At 39.0% G+C, this 27,895-nt stretch overlaps 1 protein-coding gene across 3 annotated transcripts in view; it reads right to left on the bottom strand.

Moving 5' to 3' along the window:
• The window catches only part of LOC106926239 (RNA-binding motif, single-stranded-interacting protein 3-like), a 132,035-nt gene that overhangs the window by 75,779 nt on the left and 28,361 nt on the right, over positions 1-27,895 (bottom strand). For all 3 annotated transcript variants that reach the window (XM_088013827.1, XM_088013825.1, XM_088013826.1), the window contains exons 2-3: positions 12,025-12,197; positions 3,682-3,740 (exon numbers count right to left, since the gene is read on the bottom strand). In XM_088013827.1, the coding sequence (XP_087869953.1) occupies positions 3,682-3,740; positions 12,025-12,197 (232 nt within the window). The remainder of the gene's footprint in view (positions 1-3,681; positions 3,741-12,024; positions 12,198-27,895) is intronic.

A 27,895-nucleotide genomic window follows, 5' to 3' on the forward strand; every position in this document is an offset into this window, starting at 1 on the left:
TGCCGCAGCTGTTAGATTCTATCTAAGTGGAGCATGGGAATATAATTAAAAGTGCAGCTTGATCTTATGCGGTAACATTTCACCACTTTCCTAAAATAATGGCTAAAGTCAATTTTGTTTTGACAAAATCACTTTTGGCCATTATTTTTAGGAATGTGATGTTTTTTTTTTTTGTCATTTCTTAAAATGCATGGAGAGTACAGTAAGGGTACAATGCCAAAATAATGCCTGGTCTTGAGATAAGTGACATAGTGCTAAAAAATATCTTCAGCTATTATTGCTTTAGAAAAAAATATATATATTTTTTTAAATATTTTGATTAGTTCGGCATGTTTGATAAGTCGCATTTTTAAGAATCTGACTTCATTAGAAAAGTAATTTCAATAATGCTTCAAGATAAAAAAAGAAAACTAAACGTAAACATGTTCCTCAGTTTTAAACTATTTTACGAAAACTGTATTAATTTGTTAATTTTTAATAGTTTTGTTATCTGGATGCTTTACACTTTGATCAGTTGTAATCTTGAAACCAGGAATAAAATTAAGCAAGAATAAAAACCACCACTCTGCAGATGACTCCAATTGTCAGGAAAACACAACATAATAGCTTCATTAAGTTTTCTATTTAAACCTTTGCTTGAATAATTACAAAATACTTTCATAGTGCTTGGGAAAAAAAAATCGAAAGCACACCATGTACCATTATTATTTTTAAATAGAAGTGTCCAATGCATTGTCTATTTTCCTTTAATAAAATAACTCAAATGAAACAATTTAATTCCTTTTCTCCCGTTGTGGGAACACTCTGGTCCTTCTCTAAATACTTTAAGTTGTGACAGAAACAAAGATAACGATGACTTATGAGAGGAAACAATTTCAGGCAGTGGACAGTCTTCTCAGGAACGGATGTCTAGTTTCCCATGAGGTCACACGATGAAATGTTCAGAAAAATGACCAAACAACAGAGCTGCACTCAGGACCCCACCCTACTTACGAAGGCTGTGAAAAAACAGTAAGGGGGAGAAATGTCTTAAAGGAAGGGCGTAAGCATATTAAACGGCATATATTCAACAGCAAATTTACAATTTTAGTTGTTGCTGGTGGCTTTTAATAGGATGGCAGTGAAAAGCTTCTTTCCTGTATGTGAAATTTTCTTTGCAAACTTGCAAAAAGGACCAAACCACAAGAGGTTTGGAACAACATTGTTTGGACAGATGAGGACAAAACTGAGAAGTTAGGCGCTGATTCACTGTACCGCGTTTTCAAAACAACATCGAAACCATTCAAACTAGCTGTCGGGAACGATGCTGCAGGGGTTTTTGATTTGGACTTGTTTCACAACCACATGATTGAGAATCATGCAGCCACAGAGCTGAATATGGACTCCACTGTGTACCTGACTAATCCTAAGTTAAATTTGAGACCTTCTGGCTGACAGCTAAAGTTTGGCTGAAGCTGGATTAGGTGACTGGAGTATTAAAACCCCTTCACAGTCATTTAAGTGTGATAAGCTCATGAAGAGGGGGAGTACTATTTCCCTTGGTGTAGTTCTAGAAGTTGGTGAATGTGAACTTTGAATTTCTTTTGTTTTTACAGTTTGGATCTCAGGGCCGGCACGGAGCTATCAAAACTTGATATCCCGCCACGTTTCAGTTAGGAAAATAATCTCACCCCACACACATAATTTAGACCAAAATGTATCTGGGTTTTGCTTATATTTTTCAGAATTTAATGTAATGCGATCATAAACAAATACTTCCAAGAATGTACAGGAGTGCGTAACTAAGGAAACCGTGAATGGAAAAAGATACAAAATTGTGAAACGCAACTGAAGTGGAAAATATAATTAGTTGAGAAAATTAGTAGTAAAAGCAAGTGATAATCATCTGTGGGTTTTATAGGACTCTGCTCCCCATTTTGGTCCAAATTGGAATGATCTCACGAAAGGCTTCACTGTAACCACAAAACCCATTTTAATTTGATTTGAAGGAAAGATTTGCAAGATCATCCAAACAAAAAGACTGAGCACTTTAAATGAAGTAGGAAAATGCTTAGCAAAAGTCAATAAGACAATTGTCGTTTTTTTAACCAAGTGCTCTTGGCTAAGAAAAATAAAAATGACTGCAGACAATGACTGAGTCAAAGAAACAATAATACTGGAAAGTTACGTGGAAGAAAAACATGTAGCTGAAAAAGATATGCAGGCTGCAGCTAATAAAAGTCTTGTGCTAAGTCACTCCTGAATAATGTCATAAAAGCCTTTACTTATGAGAAAATGGATTGGGGAGTTGCTATGGGCCTAGTAGTCTCTTTTCAGATGAAAGTAGGTTTTGTATCTCATTTGGAAAGTAAAGTTTCAAAATTTGAAAGAAGAGTGAGCATGTACATAATAAATTGTGTGTATTTTATGATGTCCAAACTTTACAACATTTTAGAGCGCTTCATGCTTTCTTTTGTTGACAAGCTTCATAGCAATGCTAAATTTCCTTAGCACCTCCTTAAAAGTAGTGGCACAGACTGATCTAATCTATGGCATGATGCAGTAACTCATGAAAACGACCAACTACAGAATGTAAATACATTTTAGCACCAACAGTCATCTGAAGTAACAGGAAAACACGCAACATTCAAAATCTATCACATTGCCTATCATAGATGATAAGCAACTAAGTTCCAGTTTTAAATTGATTTACTTAAATAAAAATCATTTTTAACGTTTTTTTTTTGTTGTTATTTTTCAAAAGGCATCTGTATGTCCACATGGCACTGACAACTTTAATTACTTATACTAAATGTGGAATGATAAGAGAGGTGTAAAGATACCACTTGCACATTTGGGAATCACCAAAAGTGTAAGAATTTAGAGTTTTAGAAATGCCGTCAGAGCCAATTACAGAGGGATTTCCTGTCGCCGAAACCGAACACTCTGATTACAGGGCATCCGTGATGTTGTCCTAAAGCATATTGATGCACCTCTGAGAACAGCCCCAGTAGATGAGCTGTAATCATGGTGAACACACGCTCACGGGTGCCTCTTCAAACGCAGATGACAACAATCCCTCTGATTAGTGCTTTGTTCAGACCACTTTAACAATCAGACAGACGCTTCTCAATAGACACTCACTGACCATTGAAAACACATTGTGGCTATTTTATGTCCTTCATTTTGATTTGGCCTGTGACAACAATGCCCACATCTTCCTTTCAAACGCTGCTTAACTTTGAGCATCATCAGGCAGCGGACTAGAAATCACACACTGGCTTTAATCAAGTAATATGCTCTTAGTCCATTGTTTAGATTAGTGGGTAACATGGATTCTATGGCAGTCAGCACTGCTGTGCTGGAAATCTAATACAATCCTAACTTTTCCTCAAACAAAACTTGAATACAACCACGCACTTTTTTTTTTTCTTTTTTTTTTTAGCAATAACTTTTAGGCTGTGATTGATTAAGGGATGCAAAAAGTGCAAAAGGAAGGGATTAATGAAAAAAAAAAAAAAAACCTTCCCAGCAAAACACATTGATTAGTCTGCCTTTAAGCCGCCAAAGAACCTGCATTTTTATTGATTTTTTTTTTTTTTTTTACAGACTCAAATTCCGTTTCAGGATTCAGGTTTTTCAGGTCTATTCAAGGCTACAAATAATGCTCACTCCAAAATCAGTCTACTGATGCTCACTCACCTTTGCACTGATTAGTGTTTTTGTCCAAGATGGCCTTTGTTGACACAATCTTCCCATATCTATAAAAGAGAAAGAAAGACTTGTGAAACATTTTTGATCAACTTCCTAGCCTCCTTAAAACTCTAGTAATCAGGGAAGACCTGATTTAATTCCAAGTATATATATATATATATATCCACTGCTGTTGTGGATAATGGTGGCAAAACAGTTTCATAGGTCTTGCACATTGTTTTGTTGATCTCATAATTTTTTTTTTCTTTTGCCTAGCAGTCACTCGTTACAATGAATGTCACAGTGAAATTCAGATTGCATTGGATGCTGCAACTTTCTCTCCGTGTGCTTGATGTAACCTGCTCTGTGTGCTGCCTTCACATTACCCCAAACAGCTTGCAGTTTAAGGGAGAGCTGCGTAGAGCACAGGCAGAACGCTAGTAAATAAACTTTCTGTCAGTCAAATTAAAATTCAAGTTTATGAAGAAGGAAAGCTGGTGTTTTTGTCTATTTTACTTTCACACATTTGACTTTTGATGCCTGAATTTATGTCAGGTTAAACAAAGCTTGGGGGATGCTTCTGCAGAGTCTATTGGAATTTTGGTAAATTCCTCCCGTGTCAACTTTGCAGGTTTACTTGTTACAGGCAGGAGTGAGATAAGGGCTTTGTAGCATCCACTCCAAAAGATTGACTTTGGTGTCCTTAAGTAACTTTCTAACTAATCTGGATGTTCTTACAGCCAATGTCTGTTTGGAAGAATTATTTGTGTCCAAAGCATTAGATTTATAGCTGTTAACTTTGCATTTTCATATTACCATTTGACCACAATCCACCGCAGTCACAGAGTTAGAGAGTCCAAAACATCCATTAGTGAGTTAGAGTTTCCTCAGCTTAACGCAGGAAAGGTTTAGCAAATAAAAATACATTTGGTAATTCTGATTTACCTAAAAAAAGAAAACATGTCATCCAATATAATGTCTCACAGTGACAATACAAAGCTGTGCCTATAAATGAATGGTTTCCAACTGCATACGCTGCTGTTCTTGAACTTTCAGAACAAGTAGACTTCACAACTTTGACAGCGCTGGTTAATAAATGACTATAATAACCAGACCTTTATGAACTGATCCCCAGAAGGTCCATAAGGTGATTGGACAACCTCTTTGCTTCTTCCTGTCTGTTCTCTCCGCTATTTTTTATGTCAAGGCAGTCATCCTCTCTTTATTTGACACCTCCAACACTATCGTTTTTGCTTATTTTCCCCTTGTCCCAGCTGCTCTCGAGCTCTCGCGTCTCAGGGCCTGAAGAAGTTAACAGTGTTTCCTATCAATCCAGTCTTTCAGTAGTAAGGGAAGGGGTAAGAAAAAATAAATAAATTAAAGCCCCAAACTGAAGGAGGTAAGAAGACGGGGAATAACAAAGAAGTGAAGGTGGGGGTTGGAAAAATAGTAAGACAGAATACTTGGATCACTGAGATCAGCTGGGATCACTTTCTTGCTTTGTGGATGAGACATTCTTAATTAATGTGTTCACAAAACTGCACAATGAGTGACTAGTCGGCTGTCAAGCAGCCTGAGAGCTGCTGGCTGACTGATGGCTCCAGGTGAGAGAGGGAACTATATTCCCTCTTTGCTTTTATAGAAAATAAAAAAAAAGCGGTGCAGATAGAAAGGATTCGATAAAGATACAACATAGGAGGCTCAGAGCAGAGCAGCTGGGGACAAAAAAAAAGCAAGGAAGGGGAGTGAAAGACTGATGAATGAGGAATAGGAAAGGAGAGTAGTCAGTCAAATCATTAAATGAGATACTAAAGGCGAGGAGGAAGTGCAATAGTCAGGGAGAGATGGAGAGATAGCAAGAGGTGTTTAATAAAAAAGAGATCATTTAGTTGTCACCACCAAGAGATTCTCTGTCAGCCGACGGCTTCTGACAGTGAGAGGAATTTAGACTAGCTGCCTGACAGCCTCGCATCAAACCTACTGGGACAGGAGACTTTCCAGATAAAGAAAGAATAAAAGCTCTAAAAGGCTTTAATCAGACGCAACATGACAGATGAGAAGCTTATAATCTCGAAATTGGCAGACAAAAAAAAAAAAAAAAAAATCACAGCTTTTTTGCAAGTCAAATTTCTGATTCTGGAACAATTCTTAGTCTTTGGCTTTTCTTAATATTGTGGTCTGTTTACAGATCCACTGATTCTGACTGGCAGAAATTTCTAGTTAGTTTTGACAATTGTTTTTGGTTGAGAGAGAAAAAAAGTCTTTTCATTTGTACACATAAACTGCAGTTTGAATTGGGGATTAGCAGCACACGACAACAAGACGTCAACACAAATCAAAAACAATTTTAGCAGTTTTTCCTCTGATAGAAAACTGTATTTGAACTTACAAATTCAAACTTGAGACAAAAAGAGCCATGATAAAAAAAAAAAAACATTTACAGTGCCCTGACAAATAAATAATGCCTTTGTGAGTGTCATCATTAAATTGGAATGCATAAAAAATATCATAATCTTTGGCTTTTGAAACTTAAAGTGGGGGGAAAGAGTCAAATACAACATAGCCTTATTAAAATGACAAGAAAAAAACAAACATCCAAAATGGTGTGTCATTCTGGACTTGATTCTGTGGTAAACATTCTTTCTGATTTAGACGGCAACACAAATCTGCTGTTGCGAAGTGAAATTGAATAAACCGTTGATAATAGATCAAATTATGAAGTAATGTGACTGAGAAGAGCATGAAATAAGTTCAGCGAGAAGAGTGCAGAATGTCCTGTTCTCAACCCAACTGGAACTTTTCCCTTCACTCTGGCAGTCACCTGCTGTGACTTGAAAAAACATCAACCTGGATTTTACCTAAAGCCTGTAAGGTGAGCTACTCATAAAAACCTGCTGGAATACAGAAAACACGCCAATAACAGACAACCGGAGACAGATGGTTCGGGTCAGCGTGTCCTCGTTCCATTACTTTAAATGTTCCCCCAAGAAAAGTCTTTGAAACGGGTCATGCAGTGAAATATTGTGAAATTCTAGGCCCAAAGATTTTCCTCTTGAACAGATTTTGGCCAATCCGGTCGGTATATCTCCTTCTCTGCACGAAACAGCAATCGCTTTCCGAGCTCGAAATTCTTTAGCTTCAAAGTCTGTATTGGCTTCACCAAACACTACAGAGCCAAGAAAGGATGCCTTGTCAAGAGATCGGTCAAGGCTGCGTTGCTACAGGCCAAGGCTGACGGATTTCAGCACGACATTCCTCTTAGGAAGACCTGAGTCCTAAAATTGAAGGAAGAGAAAATTGAAATCCATACAGAAAGGAATGCTTTCCAGTTAGAGTCAACGCTAAAACTGCAAAAATTGGCGTTCTTGTTTCTTGTTTTTTTTTTTTTTTTTTCTCTCCACTGCTGAGATTTAAGGAGGTATGACGGTAAAAAAAATAGCACGCTCATTTGTGGCAGGCTTGACAAAATCTGTGCACACCACAGTTCTGAGTGTGTGTTTCAGTGAAGCGTTAATGACAGTTCTCAGAGGGCCCTCACAGCTTCAGATCCATGTTTTCATTCCCTGGTGGAACAACGTCAACAGCCAGTGGATTCTCAACGTTTGATGTCCTCTGAAACGCCACTCCCATCAACACACACACACACACACACAACCTTCACTTCTGCTTCCCCTCAAGACGTCTTTGTGTACATCAAATGTATGTGCAAATCCTGCATGTTTGCGAATCGTGTGCACTCTGTGCATTTAGCTGCGTGTTAGCACGCATGCGTCAGCATCCGCACACAGCTTGGTCTCTGTGTGAGGTAGCTCCTAATTGAGGATTTGATGCAGCTGTCTTGTCTCTTACGTTTCTCTCATTTTTCTGCCTCGCCGCTAGTTAGACTCAAACAGACAAACACAGAGGGAGGACAGAGAAAGTGTAGCTTTTTCACAAGTCTTTGAATCTGTTGCCATATGCAGTTTAACATCTTCAGGCGCTTTTAAAGCATCGGAAACCTCGGACTGATTCCAGGACGAGAAAGCAATTTACTCGGAGTTTAGAAGACGGCTTAATTTCACCGAAACATTGAGTTTAAGCACTAAAAAGTGTTCTCTGTGAAGTTTTAATCATAAGCTGGAAGGGATGCGAGTGCAGTGATGTGTACTGGAGTTGGCGGTAGGGTAGGTGGTCAAATGCTTTATGGACGTTATACAATAAACAATCGCATGGGGGGGAAAATGCTTTTGTTTAGACTGGGATTTCATAGGGGAAAGCCAGGAATTCACAGGGATTAATCACGTATAGCCAGAGCACAGCACAATGTTACATTTCTGGCAATGGAAAGACAAGGATTTGGACGGAGTCAACAGCCGTAGAGAAGAAGTCGAAACAGAGGAAGAGGCAGAAGAGGCAAAGGGCATATGCCGGTTTCCATCGTTTCAAAATCACCAAGATGTGGTTTGCGACCCGCAACAAGATGTTGATGGAGTTCCTCTCACCCTGATCTTCATTCTTTCACTCCGGTGGGGAATTGTCCTCAGCATGGTGAGGGAAAGAACAGGAAGATGGCTCTGTAGTTCAAACAGCGGCACATGTGTTGTCTTATCTTCCCGTTTCTGAGCGTTTCGTCCTCATGCTCTGCAGTACTGCCTTTTCCTTTCTGTATTACAACGAAACGGTCTGTCAACATATTATAATGAAAGCGTAAATGTGAGTCTTGTCCAGACTCTTGCCACTGATCACCCGTAATTGCAATTTACAATACTTGTCATCAAAACGTTAGTCACAGTTCATAACAGTTTATATGTCAGTTATTTAAACAATATGACTAAGCAATCTGACTCTCCTATGCATATACCGCACAACCAAGACTTGCCATTCTGACATATTAACATGTTCACTCACAGATGTTTACTTTTGAGAGATGAATTAAGGATTTTTGAGAAAGAGACTGCCTTTTCCAGATAGCCTATGGTGTTTTGTATTGTTTTTGAATTGGTTTGAGAAACATTTTTAATTCCCTCCCTCTTTTTAGAGTCTCCAACCTCTGCTATCCCACTCATATCCTCATTTACATCCCTGTCCATATTGGGCTCTTCCAACAAATAATATTTACATCTCCTGCATTGAAACGGCCACCATCTCTAAACCAAAGACGAAAGCAGGATTCACTGACGTCTTCTCTTATTTTGCTTTCCACTCTTCCTGAATTATGTTTTTTTCCTTCACTTCTCTTGACCGATCCTGGTTACTTAAACGCACGTTCACGAAGCGAAACCTTCTACCTCTCATTCAGACACGTTTTCTGTCTTTAGTCTGCCGACGTCTTTGATCTTCCAAAGCAGACACTAATATTTATTATTAGGATTTTCCCGCTCAAACAACAATCTTTATAGGAAAATGGATCAATGGCAAACAGTCTGTAGAAGAATTGCTAAAAAGAAAACCCGTTTGAAGTTGCAAAGCTATTAAGAACCAGACAGAGGTTTGCCTTCCAGCAGGACAAAGTCCCTAAACTAAATCGATAAAACTATAATCCTGTGGTTTGCCATGCTATTTTGCAGATAGATAGATAGATAGATAGATAGATAGATAGATAGATAGATAGATAGATAGATAGATAGATAGATAGATAGATAGATAGATAGATAGATAGATGTGACAAGTGTGAGGGAGGGAGACAGACAACAAGTGTGAGTTAAAGCCGGAGAGTGTGAGTGAAATTGCCCTTGTTCCTCGCTTCAGATTCTGCTCACGTTCTGCTCTGTCCCCAGACGTTAAAAGTGTGTCCATAGTTTTGGCGACCAGGGGAGTGATTGGAAATGTCAGCTGACAACAGCACTTTTCACTGACACTCTGAGAACTGGCACGAAGACAGAGAGAGGGAGAAGGGGAACTCGGAGCGAAGGATGGAAGGGGGCGGATGTGCCCACAAACAACCCGAGCCTGGTAGCTGAGGATGAGGATGTCATTGAGGCCAGAGAAGGAATTTGCGAATGTGTCTGTGTGTTATCGGTTAAATATTCTTCTATTAACTTACTGTATCAGTGTGCGCGTATGAAAAATTGTCTGTGAGCTGGTTTCTGCGCGCATACGCAAAACCCGTCATGTCACCGAGTGACAGGAAGCTGCCACTTTGTCTATTTCTGAAAGCTGGAGAGTGTATTAGATCCCCAAAGCTTTCACTGCTGTCCAGTAGCCCCCACTGACAACCCTCTGCCACTCTGACCTTTTCTAAATGTTACTGGCCACTTGGCAAGCTGACTTGGCCCCTAATGCAGCTTTTATTGGCCCCTATTTTTCACTCAATTTCCCCAGAATGCCTGCAGGGCTACACTGACATACAGCTGACTTGAACTGCAGCTGACACACACAGGAGCAGTGAGAGAGCTCATCAGAGGTGAGTATTAACCAGGTACATTTACTTCTTACATTCAGCTGAGAAACTTAAAAAAAGAAGAAGAAGAAAAGCACTTTTAGAAGAGGTTTCAACTGTGCTTTTAATTCCACTTGAGTAATATTATGTTTAAGTTGTGCTGCAGTAACTCTACTCTGACTGAATACTGTGCCCAACTCCAGTTACTTCATTAAAGGAAGTACCAACAAGTTCTAGCCAAAAATTTTATCAGACGCAGTTTTTGTCAAAGTGAGACTTCTTGTTTCTCCATAAGCTTCGTTTTTCTGTAATGCCGTATTCCATCTGCTGAGACCGCGGCAGCATTTGGAGGTCAGAGGAATATAAAGTTAACAGGATATATTATCTCTGCTAGTACTTGTGTAGTGTTTTCACACACTAAGTATTCTCAGCACTTCCCTTTTTGTCCATTTTATTATGTTACAGCCTTATTCTTAGCTTAAAACGGAGCTGTTTCCACTGATCATCTTGACCTCAGACTGGGGTGACGGTTCATTTTTCAACAGGACAATGACCCAAAGCACTCTGTGAATGTCCTGGAGTTGCCAGGGAGAGAATCTGGAAATGACTGCACAGCGTGGGCTCCCATCCAACCGGATGGAGCTGGAAAAGAACTGCAGAAGAGAATGGATGAAACTACCTAAAGATAAGCATGCTAAGCTTGTGACACCATTTTGAAAAAGACTTATAGCTGCAACAGACGCCAAAAGTGGATCAACAAACTATTAAGCAAAGGCTGTGAATACTTACATAAATGGGGTTTCTTGTTTTGTTTTGTTTTTTTGTTTTGTTTTGTTTATATAAATGTGCAAAAATCTCAAAAACTTTTTTCCACATTGTCAAAACGGCTTATTTGTGTGGAGAATTTTGAGGAAAGAGATTTATTTTAATACAAATAATAAGAGTAAGGCTGTAATACAAAATGTGAGAAAGGTGAAGCATTATGAATACTTTCCCAATGCATAGTATGTGTATTGTTTCAAAAGCTTTATCTTATTTAAACAATTAGATTTGGAAAGGTGAGTTTCTTCTGTCTGAATTTATCTGGTCATGATGTTTTCCTGCAACATTTGCACCAAACTTTTTTTATGATGTAATCAAAGTCTTTTTTCAACTTTACCAAAGATATCTTACATAAATGCTTATCATATTTGTGTACAATTTCTGTCTGCTCTAGTCACTTCTAGAGACGAAATGTGCTAATCTTTACAGATATTTATTTTTTAGGGAAAAAACATTAAAATCTACTCTTATTTCTAACTTGAAGCCAATCAGTGGATAGCAACTTTTATTGATAAGTGGTGTCAGAATTAAAAATGCTCATGATTACTGAATTACAACTAAAATAATCAGAAATCTTTTATTGCCTTGCTACTTTTTCATAAAACTTCTTGTATTATGGCGGTGGCAGTGTTTTAGAAGATGATCCATTTTTAATATAAAAAAAAGGAAATAAAAATAAGAAAAAATGTTTAAGAAAAGAAAACAGCTCCACCAATATACATATAATCGTGTATGTTAAAATTTTGTTTTGTGGGTCAAAGAATCAGCTTGTTCCCAGGCTGTTACTAAGGAGCGATGAAAGCATGCAAACTGTATTACTGATTTACTTACTTACTATCACTGCTTTAGAATTGACTTGGAAAATCTGGGAGGCTTAAAACTTCTGCTGAAAGACAGACGGGTATTTATTTTTCTCTCCCCATGTGAGCATGTGACACAGTCCAGAAAGGAGAGGAAGGGTTAGGCCCATGTGGGCTGTGTGCGTTTCTTTTCCCCCCCCGAGGAAGCCGAAAGGAACCCATAGGTCAACAGCACACTGCTGATGCTCATTAGATGCTGCTGTTGGACTCACACAACACTAATTAAACCAGTGAGAACTGAGCTGAGCGGTAATGAAGTGAACTGCGAAGCTGGTGGCGAGTCAAAACAGAATGGAAGAGGACGAAACTTACGGCTGACAGAGTTTGATGAGGTCCTGGTCTGTGGTGGCAGGTGGCAGCCCCCTGATGTACAAGTTGGTCTTACTAAGTTGCTCCACCAGCCCACCTCCATGACCTCCACCCCCTCCTCCTGTTGTGCCTGGACTTGGTGGAGCCATGGGCTGAGGAGGAGGAGCATAGGACTGCTGCGGAAAACGGGGGAGAAGAACAAATGAGAAAGGTGCATTTTAATTTCTGGCTAATTTATTTTTGGTGCGCCGTCGAGTCTGCACACGGTTCGTTTGGGTTTTAAGAATGTAGCCTATTTCTACCTAATCAAACATCCTCCTTCCACCAAACTCATCCTGCTTAGTTATCATTTCCTGTACCACTCCATTTGCTTGATTCAGCAGGAAGCACATCAAATTAAGAAGGCAGGATATGAGGCGAACAGATTAACAGGCCAAGATGGAACAGAAACTTGCACGAATCACAACACCAACCATTTCCTGTCCCTTGCTAAAGGATTCACACCCTTTCAGCTTTATAACACGGAACAACCACAAACGTCCATTTATTTAGGTCAAAGTAGGATGTTTGCACACCATTAACTGCAGCTCTTTAGAAAAACATAAATTGAAGCTTCAAAATGACAAAGTCTTGAAAGTGCAATTCATTGGAACGTGATAATTCTTTTATCATGTTAGTATCATGGTCAGAAACATTGCATTTAGATATGGTTTGACAATTGCAGCAAATTCAAAGCATTTATAAAGTTTTTCCTTTTAATCTGAACAGCTGATCAATTAAATTGTTATAATTAAAAGCATCCATTCACTTTTTAAGTTGAGACAAAAGTTATTTGTTGAGCATTTTTTGTTCAATCATGTTCACCTTTGGGTGTTGGTCCTTGCTTCAAATGTAAAACTTTTTTGTCATTTTAACAAGCACTGCTGAATAAAAAAGAAAATTCAATAGCCTGACATATTTCAAAATATTGTTGCCATGCCTTGTGGCTATGTGGAATCAAAAGCGGACACACAAAGTTTAATCCTTGCCGGAGCGTTGTGTCGCTCTTTAACTTCCTAAAACATCTCATATCGGCCTCCCCTGTCTAATTATACAGCTCAATACTGGCTAAATGGCTCAATAAGATGACCAGCTCTGGCAGGGAGGAAGGCAAGTGTGAGGATTAATGAGTGTCTGGCACTGATGAAACATCCATCCCTGCTTTGGCCCAAGGCAAAGTATTAAGTGAAGACTGTTGGAAGTAAACACGACAACAGTGTTGGAAAGACTTTGTCTTGATCTTTGAGTGAAGCTACGCTCTTTCGACACAGAGGTCAGTCCTGCTGTGCGAAAGCGCACCGAGCAAGTTCGAAGACGGGGAAACGTAGACGTAAGCGACAGAAATGGAAGAGAAAGGGAGACTTTCTGTGTACATGTGAGGGATGGGATAGTGTGTGTTGGTGTGATTGTGTGTGAGTTTGTGCATGTGTGAGCCATCGGTGTTGTTGATAATGACAGGCTGTCACTGCAGAGCAACGTGAAGCCTGAGCCAACTCTGATATTAATCCATTACCTGAGTGTTCCTCAGATCACACTCCGATGGATGAACACACACGAACGCACACACACACCCACGCACGCGTTCACGCACAGGCACGGTGAAAGCTCAGAGGGACATTATTAACGGGATTCAGTACATGTAGAAAAGACTTCCTACAGCAAAAGAAAAAAAAAAAGGATTTGAAACAGAAATATTTGAGTATGCAAACATTTGGATGTTTTTTAGAGTAGTATTTTTACAATGAGCGCTCACACACAACTAACCAGTGAAAGGATTTAAAACACAAGAAGCAGCTGCTCTGTGTTGGACCCTTCCTGAGTGTCTCATTCAAAATATCATACTTAAGATCAGAAAACTTGTACAATCTGTGTTGGCATGCTTGTGGCTGCGATGATTGAAACCCCGCAGCATCAAAGCCTGACTCAGTCTACACACTTTACCAGTGGGACTGTTGTCCAACTGCCTCTGACAGATGACATGAAAATCAATCTGAGTGATGGAAAGTTACAAACACAAAAGAATCTAAAATCTGACATAAATATCTATCTATCTATATATCTATATACATATAGATATATATATATATATGTTTTTTGCCCGTTTGCATTATGATCTGGAGCAGAAAACATATTCTGTGCTTGTGTACACAGATATCAAGGCATGGAACAATGTGTAAAATCTCTTTTCTCCTGTCTCACTGACACAGTATAACACACACACACACACGCACACGCACACACACACGCGTGCGCGCGCGCACGCGTGTGTATACATATACACAGTTGATCAAAGGCCTTGCCCAGGGAACCTCTTTCAGCAAATTTGTGCAGCTGTTGGGGTGGGGATGATAGTGAGCTGTGTGTCAGAGGCTGTGATATGGGAAAGTCTTTGAAAAAATTTGAATATTTCTCTTTCTCATAACATCACTTCTTCCTGTCTTCCTGTCTGATCACGGAGCGTTAATGTTGACCACGTCACCGTTCGGCTCCTTGATCCTCTCACCTCCGCCTATCTGCATCCCACACACAGCCCCTGTATGTCCACTGGCCCTTCCGTCTGCTCTTTCCCATAGTTTCTCCCTTCGCTCTTTGAAGGACTCGTCTTGAGTTGTGCGTGTGGACTGAAGGCTGCCTCTCAGCTGGTGTTGTTGACACACTTAGTACAGTGGAGCAGCTCTCGCAGTGGGAAAAAGGCTCAGAGGCAGTGACACAAACTGTCACACAAAGCAAACAGTTACTGGATTTTATGCATGACTGAGCCGTGAAGGAGCAACACATCGCAACGCAGCTCCGCTGTGTCGTGTGTGTGTGTGTGTGTGTGCGTGTGTGCGTGTGTGTGTGTGTGTGTGTTGCTGACTCCCTGGTGAGCACATGTCCGACCTTCTTAGTGACACAAGAGGTGGATAGTGTCGAAGGACATTTTCAAGTGAAACCAGAAACATTTTTAGGGGGAGAAGGATTAATATAGATTAATTCTAGATTTAGCACAGTCTTATCTATATCTGCCAGGGAATGTTTGTGATTGTTCACATCCACAATGTGAGCAATCACTAGGATCAAACAGGATCATTTTGAGTCATGATATTGTTCATAATCTAAGTGGAATAACCCTTTTTAGTCATGGAATGGCAAACCATAAAATGTTAAAATCAACTGGATCAGAATCAGTAGAAAGAAAGTAGCAAATTTTGTCTCTTGTAATTTTTACTTTTTCCTGTGTTCCCTAATCTATCTGAACCTTTCCTGCATTTTTAATTGTCAGCAAAGAAAAACACACACAAAAGCTTTCCTAAATTTATCTTGAGGAAATATGTATGACCAGACGCTAAGTGATTCTGACTACCGCTGTTGCTGCTTTGTGTGCCTCCGTCGCTGGTGAGATAGCCCCTGACACTGCAGCCGGGAGCAAGTTCAATTTGCTAATCACAAAAACGCTTAGAAAATGTCAGTCTTTAAAGAAATACAGATTTAATGTGAAAATACTTCTACACATCTGAAACATACACATATGCTCCCATTATGGACTTAGTTCATCATGCTAATTTCAAATACAATTCTTTTTGAATTATTTTCACCATCCTACCCTTCTTTTCTAACCAGACATTTCACATGTAGGCAGGTTAATCCAAAACGTCCATATAACTGCCGAAAGCAAAAGTGTGCATCCACACAGATCTGCAGACAATTGTATTTGCAACGCCATGCCAAGTTGTCCTCTATTTGTCTGGCTGCCCTCTTGAATCTTATTCAGTAGGTTACTTTTGGAAAGGTGTGAAAATGTTCAACAATTGTGGCTACCATCCAGTAGCTCACCATCTTTAGTGTGTGAATGCATGTGTGCGTGCGTGTGTGCGTGCGTGTGGTTGTGTGTGTGACTGAATGTAGTGTAAAACACTTTGGAGTCCTCTGGACTTGATAAAATTCTTTACAAGTGCAGGCCATTTATCATCACTCATAATGTTTTTATTATTGTTATCATTGGACAGAGAACTGAACTGAATACATTTTGTAGGTAATTCTGCTAATAGAGATGTTGCTAAAGGTGATGCACAGTCCCCAAAAAGCTTGAACTCTGGGTGACACGCTGGACCAAACATAAATGGCTATTGGTGATGATAAAAAGGGTTGATAAGACAAAGGAAAAGCAGGGGGATATGGGAGCGGAGAGGGTGGAGGGGAGGCTTGTTCCGGCCTCTTCTGAAGCTTCCTGAAACACAGAGGAAAGAATGCGGGCTACTTTTGGGTCCAGCTCTGAGATTCTCTCATACTCACTATGCCTTTAAGCACAGTGGCGGAAAGGTTTAAGGAAGAGCTTATGAAAACAGCAGAATAAAAACAGGGTATAGATTACAAATATACACAGCTAAAATAAGCTTTGGCTATTGCTTGCCAGAAATACTGAGGAGGCAACAACTCGCGGGTTTCAGGATGCTGCAAGATCTTACAAGAACCAAAGAAGAACAGTCATCATATGCTAGAATATCCTGAGGAAATGAAGAATAAACAAAGACATATCACGTTTTGGCGAGAGCATTCACAGCTCTTGAACTTCTTTGCATCTTGTCACATTACAACTACAGACTTTAGAGAATATTATTGGGATGATTTAATGTGATAGGCCAACAGTACATAGTGCACGATTACGAACAAATATTCATGTTTTTTTTGTTTTTTTTAGTTAAGAATTTGCTAAGTGGGAGTGCATTTGTATTCAAACCCTTACAGCGAATACTTTGTAGAGCTACATTTCATTACCGCTCCAGGGGTAAACATTTGTGTTTCTAACATTTTTCATGTTTAGATACTGAAATCATTTTGTCCTCTATTCTTTACAAAACAGCTCAACCTCAGTCAGACTGAATGGAAAGAAGCTGTGAGCATTGATTGAGGTTTTTCTACAGATTCCACATTAAGTCTGGACTTTGACTGGACCATTCTAACACATTATGTATCTTTTAATCTAAGCTATTCCACTGTAGCTATGGCTATAAGTTAAGCATAAGTATTGCATACTGGGAAGAAAGTGAACCTTCACATTAATCTCATGTTTTTTGCAGCCTCTAACATGTTTTTGGGGATTTTTGACAACCACTTTTTCTACGACTTTATCCCTGACCTGTCTCATACGTTTCTTATGTTTCATGATATTGTATCGGCATAAAGCACGCTGTATAAAAACACACAACACATTATTCAGATTTTGATTTGAGGGATAAAAAAGGTTAAAATGTAAGTATCATTTCATGTGCTACTTTGTTTTGCTCTATCATTATATTGATTGAAAGTTACTGTTTTAATGTTACCAAATGTGGTTATAATGAATATTTGATACTATGGTTTTCACAAATAAAATAAAAAATCTAATACAGGTGTCTGCTAACATAATAGCAGAACATGAAAAGAGTCTATAAAGAAAGTAGAAAATAGTCTTTTGTTCTTACATGAGGTTCAGTTTCACGGTTATGATCATTTGATGAAAATAACATCTGCTGTTTCAGGTATTAGTTGCAGCTTTTGATGTCTTATACAAAAAGCAAACCATTTGATCTTTCTACAAAGACATTTCTTAGAAAAAAAATCAGAAAAAAAAAAAATGATTTTGCTAAACTACATCTGCAGCTGACTCACTCTCAGTTTTAAAACTGAAGGCCAGGCTCTGCTTAATAACATCAGTTATCATGTTTCGTACCTGTTTAAAGCCAGATTCTTGTACTCATTTTCACTTAAGGTTCTTTTTTATTGCTTTGCTTATTTTTGTAACCCAATTTCATCTTTCACCACCTTTTATACATTTCTGAGCTAATTCTACTTTTTTTTTTTTTTTTTTTTTTTTTTTCAAAGAATCTGAAAAGGTTTGATGGCTGTGGATGATTATCCGCATCACGGCATGTGGCCACAGTAAACAAGAGAGCAAGTGCTGATTTTACAGACGTTTTCAGGTAAAAACAGCAGCACTCAATTTATTCAGTCTGTGAGGTTTTGAATTGCCCTCTGTAGCTATCCTCGTCTTATGTGAAAACACTAGTTTGTCACAATTCTTCAGAAAAATGTCACTGTTTCCTTTTCCTGATTAATTAAAAGTTTGAGCTTTTGTTGGAGCCATGATATTACTATGATAATCTCCTCTCTCTGGACAAACGTCGGCTAGAGCGAGGAATAAATTACACCAAAATAGCTCTGGACTCACTTAACACTAAAATAATATAACGTTAATGGAAACTTAAGGGTTTTCAACCCTGCAGGCACGATGCTCGTTTTCAAATACAAATGAGTGGATATGAGGGTTTACGGGGCTGTCTGCAAATTTCATCAGCCGACACTTTAGATGACTTTGAGGCCAGTCCGAATGGAAAAGTTGCTCTTTAATTAAAATGCAGAAAGCAGACTATCTGAAATGTACCCTCTATGACCTATTAAATATAATCAAAGCAGTAGTGCGAGGGGTGTCTGCAGCGTTTTGAAGGTTGTCGGAATCAAATTAAAGTTGAAATCTAAACCCGGACCTTAGAGTTATATTTGATTTTGTGAGTAAATTTTCTCCCCCTTTTGATGACAAGGTTTTAATTTTATCAAGTGAAACCTCACTATGGAGTGCATACTTCAACTAAAAAAAAGAAAAAAAAAAAGATTTGCAACATCACTGCTAACAGGTTTGTTGTTTTTTTCAGTACCTTTATCTTGCTTTCAGTGTATCTCGCCACTTTTATATTTCAGCTACTTTCACTCTCGCTCGCTCTCCCCTTGTGTCCTCTTCGTCATCTCTCCTTCCGCTTTCTTTCCAGCTGACTCCGTCCCCGCTGCCCCCTCAGAAGATCAGGTCGGCTACACTGTTCCCCGGCGGAACGGCGTGTTCCAGCATTCTACCTCTCTATCTCTCTTGTTAACATCGACAGCAACAGCATCAACACACACTTGGGATGTCATAAACAAGTTGCACAAACATTCCCTGAGGACACCCGGTTTGCACTTGGTGCTCAGTGACCTGGCGAGAGATAAGGAGGTGATGGAGAGTGACTGCGGTGGGTTGCTGAACTTTCGGTGAATTCCTGTGGCAGCGATGTTGAGGAGGTCAGAAAGAGGTGAGGCGTAGGCTGTGCGAGAGCGTACGGGTAAGCTGTTTAACTCGAGACTGATTTGAATCGGAATTAGCCTGGTCAGTTCGTCGCTCTTGGGATTAAGGCTCAGTGAGGGTTCCTATGTAACTTTTATGAAGAATATGTTTTTACATATTTGTTGAAACTGCCATCATGTTGTGACGGTAAGAAGCTTTGAGACAGAGAATCTGTGAAAAGATCGAGCTCCTCCTCCTCCTCCTCTCTGAGCTACTTACTATTGCTGTCTGAAGAAATGCACCGCTCCCGAAGAAAAACAACCAATCAGGGCTAGGAGGAAGGGCTTAGCACTGTCAATCAAACTCGTTTAATCCCTGCTAAATGTGCAGATTGTAGAGAAACAAGTTACCGTTTCAGGAAAGTTGTTTATCTGCAGTCATCGGTGGCTAACCTAGCTAGACTGAGCATTAATAACAGGCTATGCTAGCTGTAGCATAGCACAAAGCAAAGGGTGTGGGATTATCTGTCTCATATCATGCTGCTGCGACAGAGTGCAGTCTCAACAAATATCTAAAGAGAAATATCTTTTTTATAAGCGTTACATACGTCAGCTTTAAAGTTCAGGAGAGTTTTGGGTAATTTGAGCAAAATTATTTGGTATTCTGCACTTGTAGATGTGTGTGGGCAAATAACGTAGTTCTAGAGATTTGAATTCTTAAAGACAGTGATTAATCTTTCCATCTAGATAGAAAATTAAATGTTTTACCTCAACAAAATGGTTTATAAGAAAAGAGGTGCATCAGGCAACATTTGTGTTGTTTTGTTTGATGACTTTATCAGAATTTCTGATTGTTTTTCTGAAACATTTTCTGCTGCATTAAAAAAAATAGTTTGGAGAACCCGAATGTATCATTTTTAATAAATTAGCTTCTATTGTACATTAAGAAGGTTTTTGCGATATTAATCTTCTGTTCAGGGATACTGCAATGACAATAAAATTTGTGGCAGTTTGTGTAGCCCTAGCATTTTTTTTTTCATTTATTGGCATTGTAAAAACTGATGCAATAAAATCCTCTATCCTGTTCCAAGATATTTAGGACAGCAGCATGGAGCATTTATTCCCCTCATTACCACCATTTTTGAGAAAATAGTGATTTTCTTTCTTTTTTCATTTTTTTTTTTGCAAAATAGCAGTTTCAATTGTTTTTAAAATGGTAAAGTTTGTGTTTGAATTCAGTTTGCTGACACCGTAAATCTGACTGACAGACATTTTCATCTCGGGAGGCGGGGAAACACGCAGCTGATTAACCATCTTTGTTTCGCCAATTACAGGCTTTTGTTATTGGTTTTGGCCGATTAGCTGAATGTTTGCAGGGAACACGCAGCTACTTAACATCGCAACCACAACATTTGAAGAATGTTCCTCTGTTTCGGAAGATTTCTTGTAAACTGAGAAGAAATGTTCCACAAAGACAATGTGAAACATTTGGGACACTGTTCTGACCCCAGTGGGGTTCATGTACGACGTCCAGATGGATTCTTTAGAGAGGATCAGGACATTAGGAGAATTAGAAATGTTCAAGCTAACAAAATACAGTCTTCATAGACCTACCAGGAAGATACCAGTGAAAAGAAATGCCACACTGACTGACTGCATATTACACCTAAAATAAAATTGTTATTTACGTCAAGCAATCTAAAATCTGGAAATAAACATCATCTAGTATTCAGGGTTCACAGATGACTCAATGACAAAGGCTCACAGCTTGAACTGACCTGGATAAATTAACTGGATTCAAATAAGGCGAATTAGACTAAATTATAAAGAAATAATTAGGAGTCTTAGTTTGCTGTGAACTGGGTCTCTAAAGTAAATAAACTTTATTAAATTGAATGGAGATTAATTGAACTCATTTGAGTGAAGTTGAGCTAAAAACTAAACACAATTGAAAACAGATCAAATTAACTGTGAGCCATCAATGTAAAGCAATATAATAGCATTAAACGTTTAATTGACTCATTGAAATGGATTTAACTGAATTGAAATGAATTGAATTAAAGTGACAATGTGGAAGAACAGCTTCCAATTTATTTCCCGAAGAAAACAAACCCTGTCAGATTTCAATCCACGTGCCCTTATCGATGCGACAACCTTATGACCTGGAATAAATGTAAGCTGACAGGAGTTTCATTTCAAAATTTCCCACAGACATTTCCAAAAAAAAAAAAAAAAAAAGGAAAAAAGAACAAACCAGTTCAATAGAAAGCCTTGAATCTGTTTGAAATTCAAAGCCGCTGATCATATTCTTATGCCGAGTCCAACAAGTTGCTGTTTAAATGCGGTCCTTGCTTTGTATATAACAAACAAAACAACTGTGACCACAGTGGTTGCCCTACAGTACACTCTTCCTAATGAAAACCTTTCGTGCGTCATATCCAAGGAAAACATTTCACTACTTCAGACTTTTGAGAACCCACCCAGATGATTGTATCTCCACCTTTTTGAATCGGCTCCAAAAAGCAAGAAATCGAAACATTCTTCTTTGTGGATTGGATGACCTCTGGCTCGCTCGTTACACAAATTGGAGGGGGAGCATTCCAAGAGCTCCTTTATTATGTATATTTATGTAAATGCTATGTGAGTTTATTCAGCGAGGTCTCTCTCACTCCTCCTCTCATTGGCCCTGATTAGTGTTCAACCCAGAGGTATGTGCCTGGACAGCGGCAGAGGATGGGGCTTCGCAGCCGTGATTGGTCTAGTGAAAACCTTCAGAGGAGGGAAGAGCACAGATGATTCATTGTTCTGCAGCAATCTTTTGTAAATTTTAAATAAGGCTTTATCAAAATATTCTTTGTAACAGCAAATAAGCTGAAGATGCCTTCTTATAAAATACGCACGCCTGCTCGGCCCCGGCGGCTCCCCTACCCCACATAATAACAATCTCATCTCCTCTCATGTCCCTCACCTATTCAGTGTTCTAGTTAGTCATTTCTCCTCCTCCTTCATTTCCTCGTCTTTCGTTTTTAAACTTTCTCCACTGCCCTCCTCTGTCTTCCTCGTCCACCGTGTGTCTCACTCTGTCCAAACCCCCGACGCCCTCCACCGAGCTCTTGCCCACCTTCCTTTCCGCTCAAACACATACAGGAGATTAAAATATGAGGAAACAATCAAGCTCTGGCTCATTAGCATGAGAACAGGGGGAGGGAAGACGACGGGCTACTGCAGACATGACAACGGAGCCCTGGAAATCCACCGCAAAGCTTTTTTTTTTTTTTTCATTCTTTCTTTTTAATCCCAGGAATGACTTTTTACCGTATTTTGTTGAATGAGAAGGAACAATCCTCCGGCAGTCCTTTCAGGCAGCCAAATTACCATGAGAATAAGAGGGCGCAAGGAAGAGAGAGAGTGCTTATATAGCGGCTGGTGAAAGAATGGAGACTATAGACAGAATAATGTTTTTCCAAGGCAACAATGAGAAGCTAAAAAGATAGGATTTAGTGTGTGTATCTGTCCTGCGAATGCGCTGGCTCGGGTGTGTAATGAGAAACCGAGCAACAGCAAGTGACGCGTTTGCGTTTGTCTGCGGTTATATCTGGGGGTTGAGGAATGTTCTAATCAGCGAATCAATTAGAGTGATTGCGCTGCACAAGCAGGGCAACATTACACGCATTACCTGAGGAAATCCTTTGCGGAAATCCTAGCAGGAAGTGCTGGTGAAAAAGGTGTCACATTACAAAATATACAGGAGAGTCCTCAGCTCTTAAAATAAATAACAATAAAAACAGTTCACATGGACACAAACGATCAGCCTCCTCACATCAGGCCTACCTCAAATAACAAAAGCATGTTAACCACAGGAAATGATCAGTGGAACTCAGTGGGGTTTAAACCGAGCGCTCTACATAAAGTATTTGTCGGATTCTCCCATTTTAAAGGGTTAAATGTGTTGGTGGCAGATAATATGACTCAGTTACTTTTTATTCAGATAGTGGGTGCTGCTCCAGTCAACCACCTATTTGCTGTTATTTATCACCACCAGTGAAGATGCCGGCTCAGGTCGCACGATGTGTTTTCCGAGAAACTACACAAAACTGAGAGCTTAGGAAGAAAATGATTTAGTGCATATGGAAAATACAAAAAAAAATAGATTCCTTTTATTGTCTGATGTTATTTCCCATTGCTTCTTTAAGGCTATCCTGAGCTGAACAAAACTAGAGTTTAATAATTATAGGACATGGACAATTTATGCAAAGTGAAGTAAAAATAACTAAATGCAATGATACCATTGTCGTGGTTTCAAACAGGCATGAGCAAAGTAGGTTTCAATGTCATAATTTTCCAAAATGTATGTAAAATAAAAAAAGCTTAAAAGTTCGTAACTTTGGAGATCATTTAAAATCAAAATAAGAGTAAAAATATACATCTTTCTCCTCCTACACCATCTTGTCCATTCGATCTGTTACCAACTTAATACAAGGCCCGTATCGCTGATTCCAATACTGATACAGATACTTTTTATTTTAGTCTGATATGTCCTCAAACTTCCAACCTTAAGGTGTTTGTGCTTTTTTGTTCTTTGAATTATTTTGTCCAAGCCTCAGACAGAAATTGGACAAATATGTAGGACAACTACAAAAATCTTTAAGAACACATTGCAATTTTTCTTAAATAAACAAAGTGGAAAAACGTGTCTTTTAAGAGCAAATCATAAACAGTTTTTTTTAAGGTAGAGTTGAGAAACTAAGCAATTTTCAAGAGGGAATCTGAAACTAAAGTATTGATCTTACCATCTTAGTTTCAATCCAATACTGATTATATCGATACTGGTATTGATTTTATCAATATTGTGGATCAATCCGCCCACCTCTATTGCATGGAGGCCGACGCCTATCTTGCATTGCCTCTAATTCACTTGCTAGAAGGTGACATAACATAATGTAAGATGCTCTTCTCTCCATATCCCTTTGTTTTGCTATGGTGCAAAAGATTTCCCTAAAATTGGTGAAATGGATTCAGTCAGTTAAAAACTACAAGTATCTGTTAAACGTATAAAACTAATTTTGACAAGTGGTGATCTAAGGTTTGTAACTTTTGAGCTACAAGCTGCATTGCAGCCCTTTGTACTCTGGTGGGCTCTTAATATTTATGCAAATCACATACATTTCAAGATTGGGATTTCGATAATTACGAATACACAGTCATCTCTCATCAGTAGGAGGAAGTGTGTGTAGGCACTCACTAATGGGAACCAACTGAGCTGTTCTGTACACAAACTCAAGGTTGCTGTATCCTTCTCCACATGCAGTTAATGGGACCCATCTAAAAAGCTCATAAACAAGAAGTCTTGTTAAAGATCACCTTACACACGCAGTCGAACCGAATGTGAAACGTCGAGGTGTGATGCACTGCACAGATTACCCTTCACACACGGTTCTTCTAGGCACTGCAGGGCGGTTTACGGTAATTTCAAAGTGTGTGTTTCACACTTAGATTCTGTGTTTCACCACAGAATCTATACCGTCGTCACTAATTTCAGTTCAATACGTCTCTCTCCTTCAGACTGACCAGGTCTGATTTAAACACACTGTTATCTTTGCCTTCCTTGCTCTAAGGGTCGCTGTCTAGTCATTATTTCTCTGCCGCCTTCCTTGACTTGTTTCCCTTTTCTCTCTCTCTCTCTCTCTCAGCTGTAATTAAATTCCTTCATCAAACCTGAGAGGGGCAAAATATTCAGAGAATGAAAGAAGAAAAAGGGAGGGGGAGAAGGTGTGAGGGTAAGTGGAAAGGAGGGAGGGAGGAAGAGATCAGAGTGCAGGAACATATTGAGTGGAATCCAAGACTGTTCACAGATCAGATGATGACCTGAGGATATCTGAAGGGAAAATCTGTAAAGACAACGGTAGAACCCAGATATACATCTACATATATATATATATATATATATATATATATATATATATATATATATATATATATATATATATATATATATATATAAAAAATTAAATCTCAGGTGGAAGATTAAACAGAAACAGTAAGGAAAAAAGAAAAGAGGGAAAAAAAAAAGAAATCCATTTCACAGCTGAACAGAATAGCATGATAAATCTCACACACAGGACTTCCGTACCCAGATTCGGTATTTTATATAAATGCACTAGAAGTATGTTAACTCAGCCAACTGCATCTGTATAAAGAAAAATCCCTATGCTCATCAAAAGCTGTACACATGACATTTGCTACTTAATCTACAGATTTTACATTTCAAACCAATTTCTAATTCCTCCCATTTTTTTTCTTCCTTTTTTTGTCCTCTTAAAAGCGGCCACCATTACTAATTCAGGAACTGAGTGATTCATCACATCCAACACTGCCATGCTTTGCCCGTTTCAGAACCTAAAGCCGAGCAGCGAGAGCAGCTCTCAACATGCTCACTGATCATAACCCAGGCACTGTGCGTGCTCGGATTGATTTAAAGGGTCTGATCAAATTACCCGGAAAAGGTTAAAAGTATCCATTACTGGCTAACATGCTTTTGCTGTATTGAACACAGGGAGATAAAGGACAAAGCAGCAGCAGCAGCCATACAGCAACAATCAAGCCCAACTGCATCCTGGAGGCATCGATAATACAAAAGATTTCAGGAGGAAACCGCGTTCGGAAAAGAGGTAAAGCTTCAAAAAGGCAACAAAGGAGGTTTACCGTTCTAAAGCAGACATCTTTCTTTTAATTCCATCGGCTCATCCGTTAATTTGCAAGTTGAAAAAGTAACTAGAGGGCAGTAGAAAACATGCACTCATGAATTGAAATGGAATATAATGGTGAGAAAGACATGCATGATAGGCATGTTGCTATGATTGCATCAAGATACAGCAAAGTAAAAAATAACAATAAAAAAGAAGCACATTCATCTCCTGCTACCAGGAAGAACAAATTCAGGTCTTTACGTTTTTTACATAAAAAATACAGGCAATCAATAAGTGGAAAATAAAGGAGCACCAACCATTAATATTTTTAAAGAGAAGATTTTGGATTTTTGAAGGGAGGCTCTGTTCAGGAATCAATATGTAGCACTTCCATTATGAGGATGTTACATAACAGTGACTTTATAGAAATCTAAATAATCTCCCATTTGAAATGATTTCCACATTTTAGAACAACTTAAACTGGAAATTTTCATTTACACAGCATATAAAATTATATAAGTAGATATTAACTTTGTACGCTTTTGCAACAGAGTGTTTTTTTTTTTTTCTATGCTAATGTTATGTTGGTGATGGCAACTGGCTTTATCAACCAGGCAGATCAGATGCAAAGTGTAAAAGTCTACTCCAATCTTGGTAATCTGAAAACGGACTGACAAGATCAAGTGAATTGATGCACCCAAAAGATGTAAACAATGTCACTTTAGCAGAGCATTGCAGAAGTTTTTCTTTCAGTGTCAGACTTAGAGCTCACACCCTGAAACTAATTGTCAAAATACTAGGTAACGCATCCAAACAGCTCAGAAGTATGACTATTGCAATGCCATTCTTTAATGCAAAGCCTGTTTTATGATCAAGAGAGAGAAAGCTTGTCAAATTTCCGATCAGATGCAAACTTCTTGGTTGAATGCAAATGACTTCTAAAATCTGCCAAGGGGTAAGAATAATCTTGTGCTTATCTGTACTTTTACATTTTTACTCAAGGTTATCATACCACGAGAATCTCATACTGTCCATTGCCTGAAGCACAGCAATATAAAATGGTAAACAGTAAGCACAGCAGTCCTGCTGAGGAAACAGTGCAGGCGAGGGAAGAAAAGATAAAACAGCTACAAGTTTGACAAAGGTGTGTGAAGGTTGGAGAGACGAACGAGCGTACAAGTGGATAGCAGAGCGGGGAATAAAGGCCACCGGAGAGGTCACTTCTGCTGTTAATAATTTATCCTTTAAAAACCAGTGTGAGGCTTTAATTGGTGCTGTGTCTAATCCTGAAACACACACATACACACACCTCGGGGAGCCTCTTAGCAGCTGTGCTCCAGCTAAATTGGCTGCAGAGTAGCAGCGACAGCAGCAAGTTCCCTCCAGGTATACTACAGTCAGCCAAAACAGCAATATCGGCCCTGCCAAACACCGTCTCATGAATCTGGGCGTGACACTTCTCACTGTCTAACGCTCGCCTGTCACGCTCCAAAACGCAATCTAAGGGCAAATCAAAACGACAAGATGTTAGTCCCCAGGTGTGGTTGTTAGTGAGATAAATATTTGGCCCACTTCACTTGTAATCTGCCATTAGCCGGGGCTGAAGATGGCCCCGCGCAGCCCCGGAAGCCGGCTCGGAAATCATCTAATGATTTACGGCTTTGCTTAGCACAGACAGAAATGACAGCCTGTAAATCGAATTAGCCTTTTCGAGACCCCAGGCTTCGCTGCCGTTTGAATTTTGAGGAAATAATAAGAGTGGGAAGTCATTATAGTCATGTAATAACCAGAGAACCATGATTTGTTCTTATTTTATTTTTTGGTGAGAGCACATTTGTGCGACCTCCAGTGAGCCATTAGAAACAATTTAAGCACAAACTTTCTAGTTAAAAACACACATAGGTGTTTTTTTTTATTTTTTTTTTTACCCACAGAAATGAAATTAGGTTTATTGTTCCTTTGCATGTATAAAAATTACGCATCATGAAGGCTCAGATACACATTCAACTGTTATAATTAAATAAATATTGCTTATATTTTGGTCTCTTTGAGATTTTTAATTACATACAAAGAGTTAGTGTTTCCACCTAAAATGTGGA

This window comes from Poecilia mexicana, unplaced genomic scaffold (assembly GCF_051168715.1).
Source record: "Poecilia mexicana isolate PSO_F unplaced genomic scaffold, ASM5116871v1 scaffold_16, whole genome shotgun sequence".
Taxonomy (NCBI): Eukaryota; Metazoa; Chordata; class Actinopteri; order Cyprinodontiformes; family Poeciliidae; genus Poecilia; species Poecilia mexicana.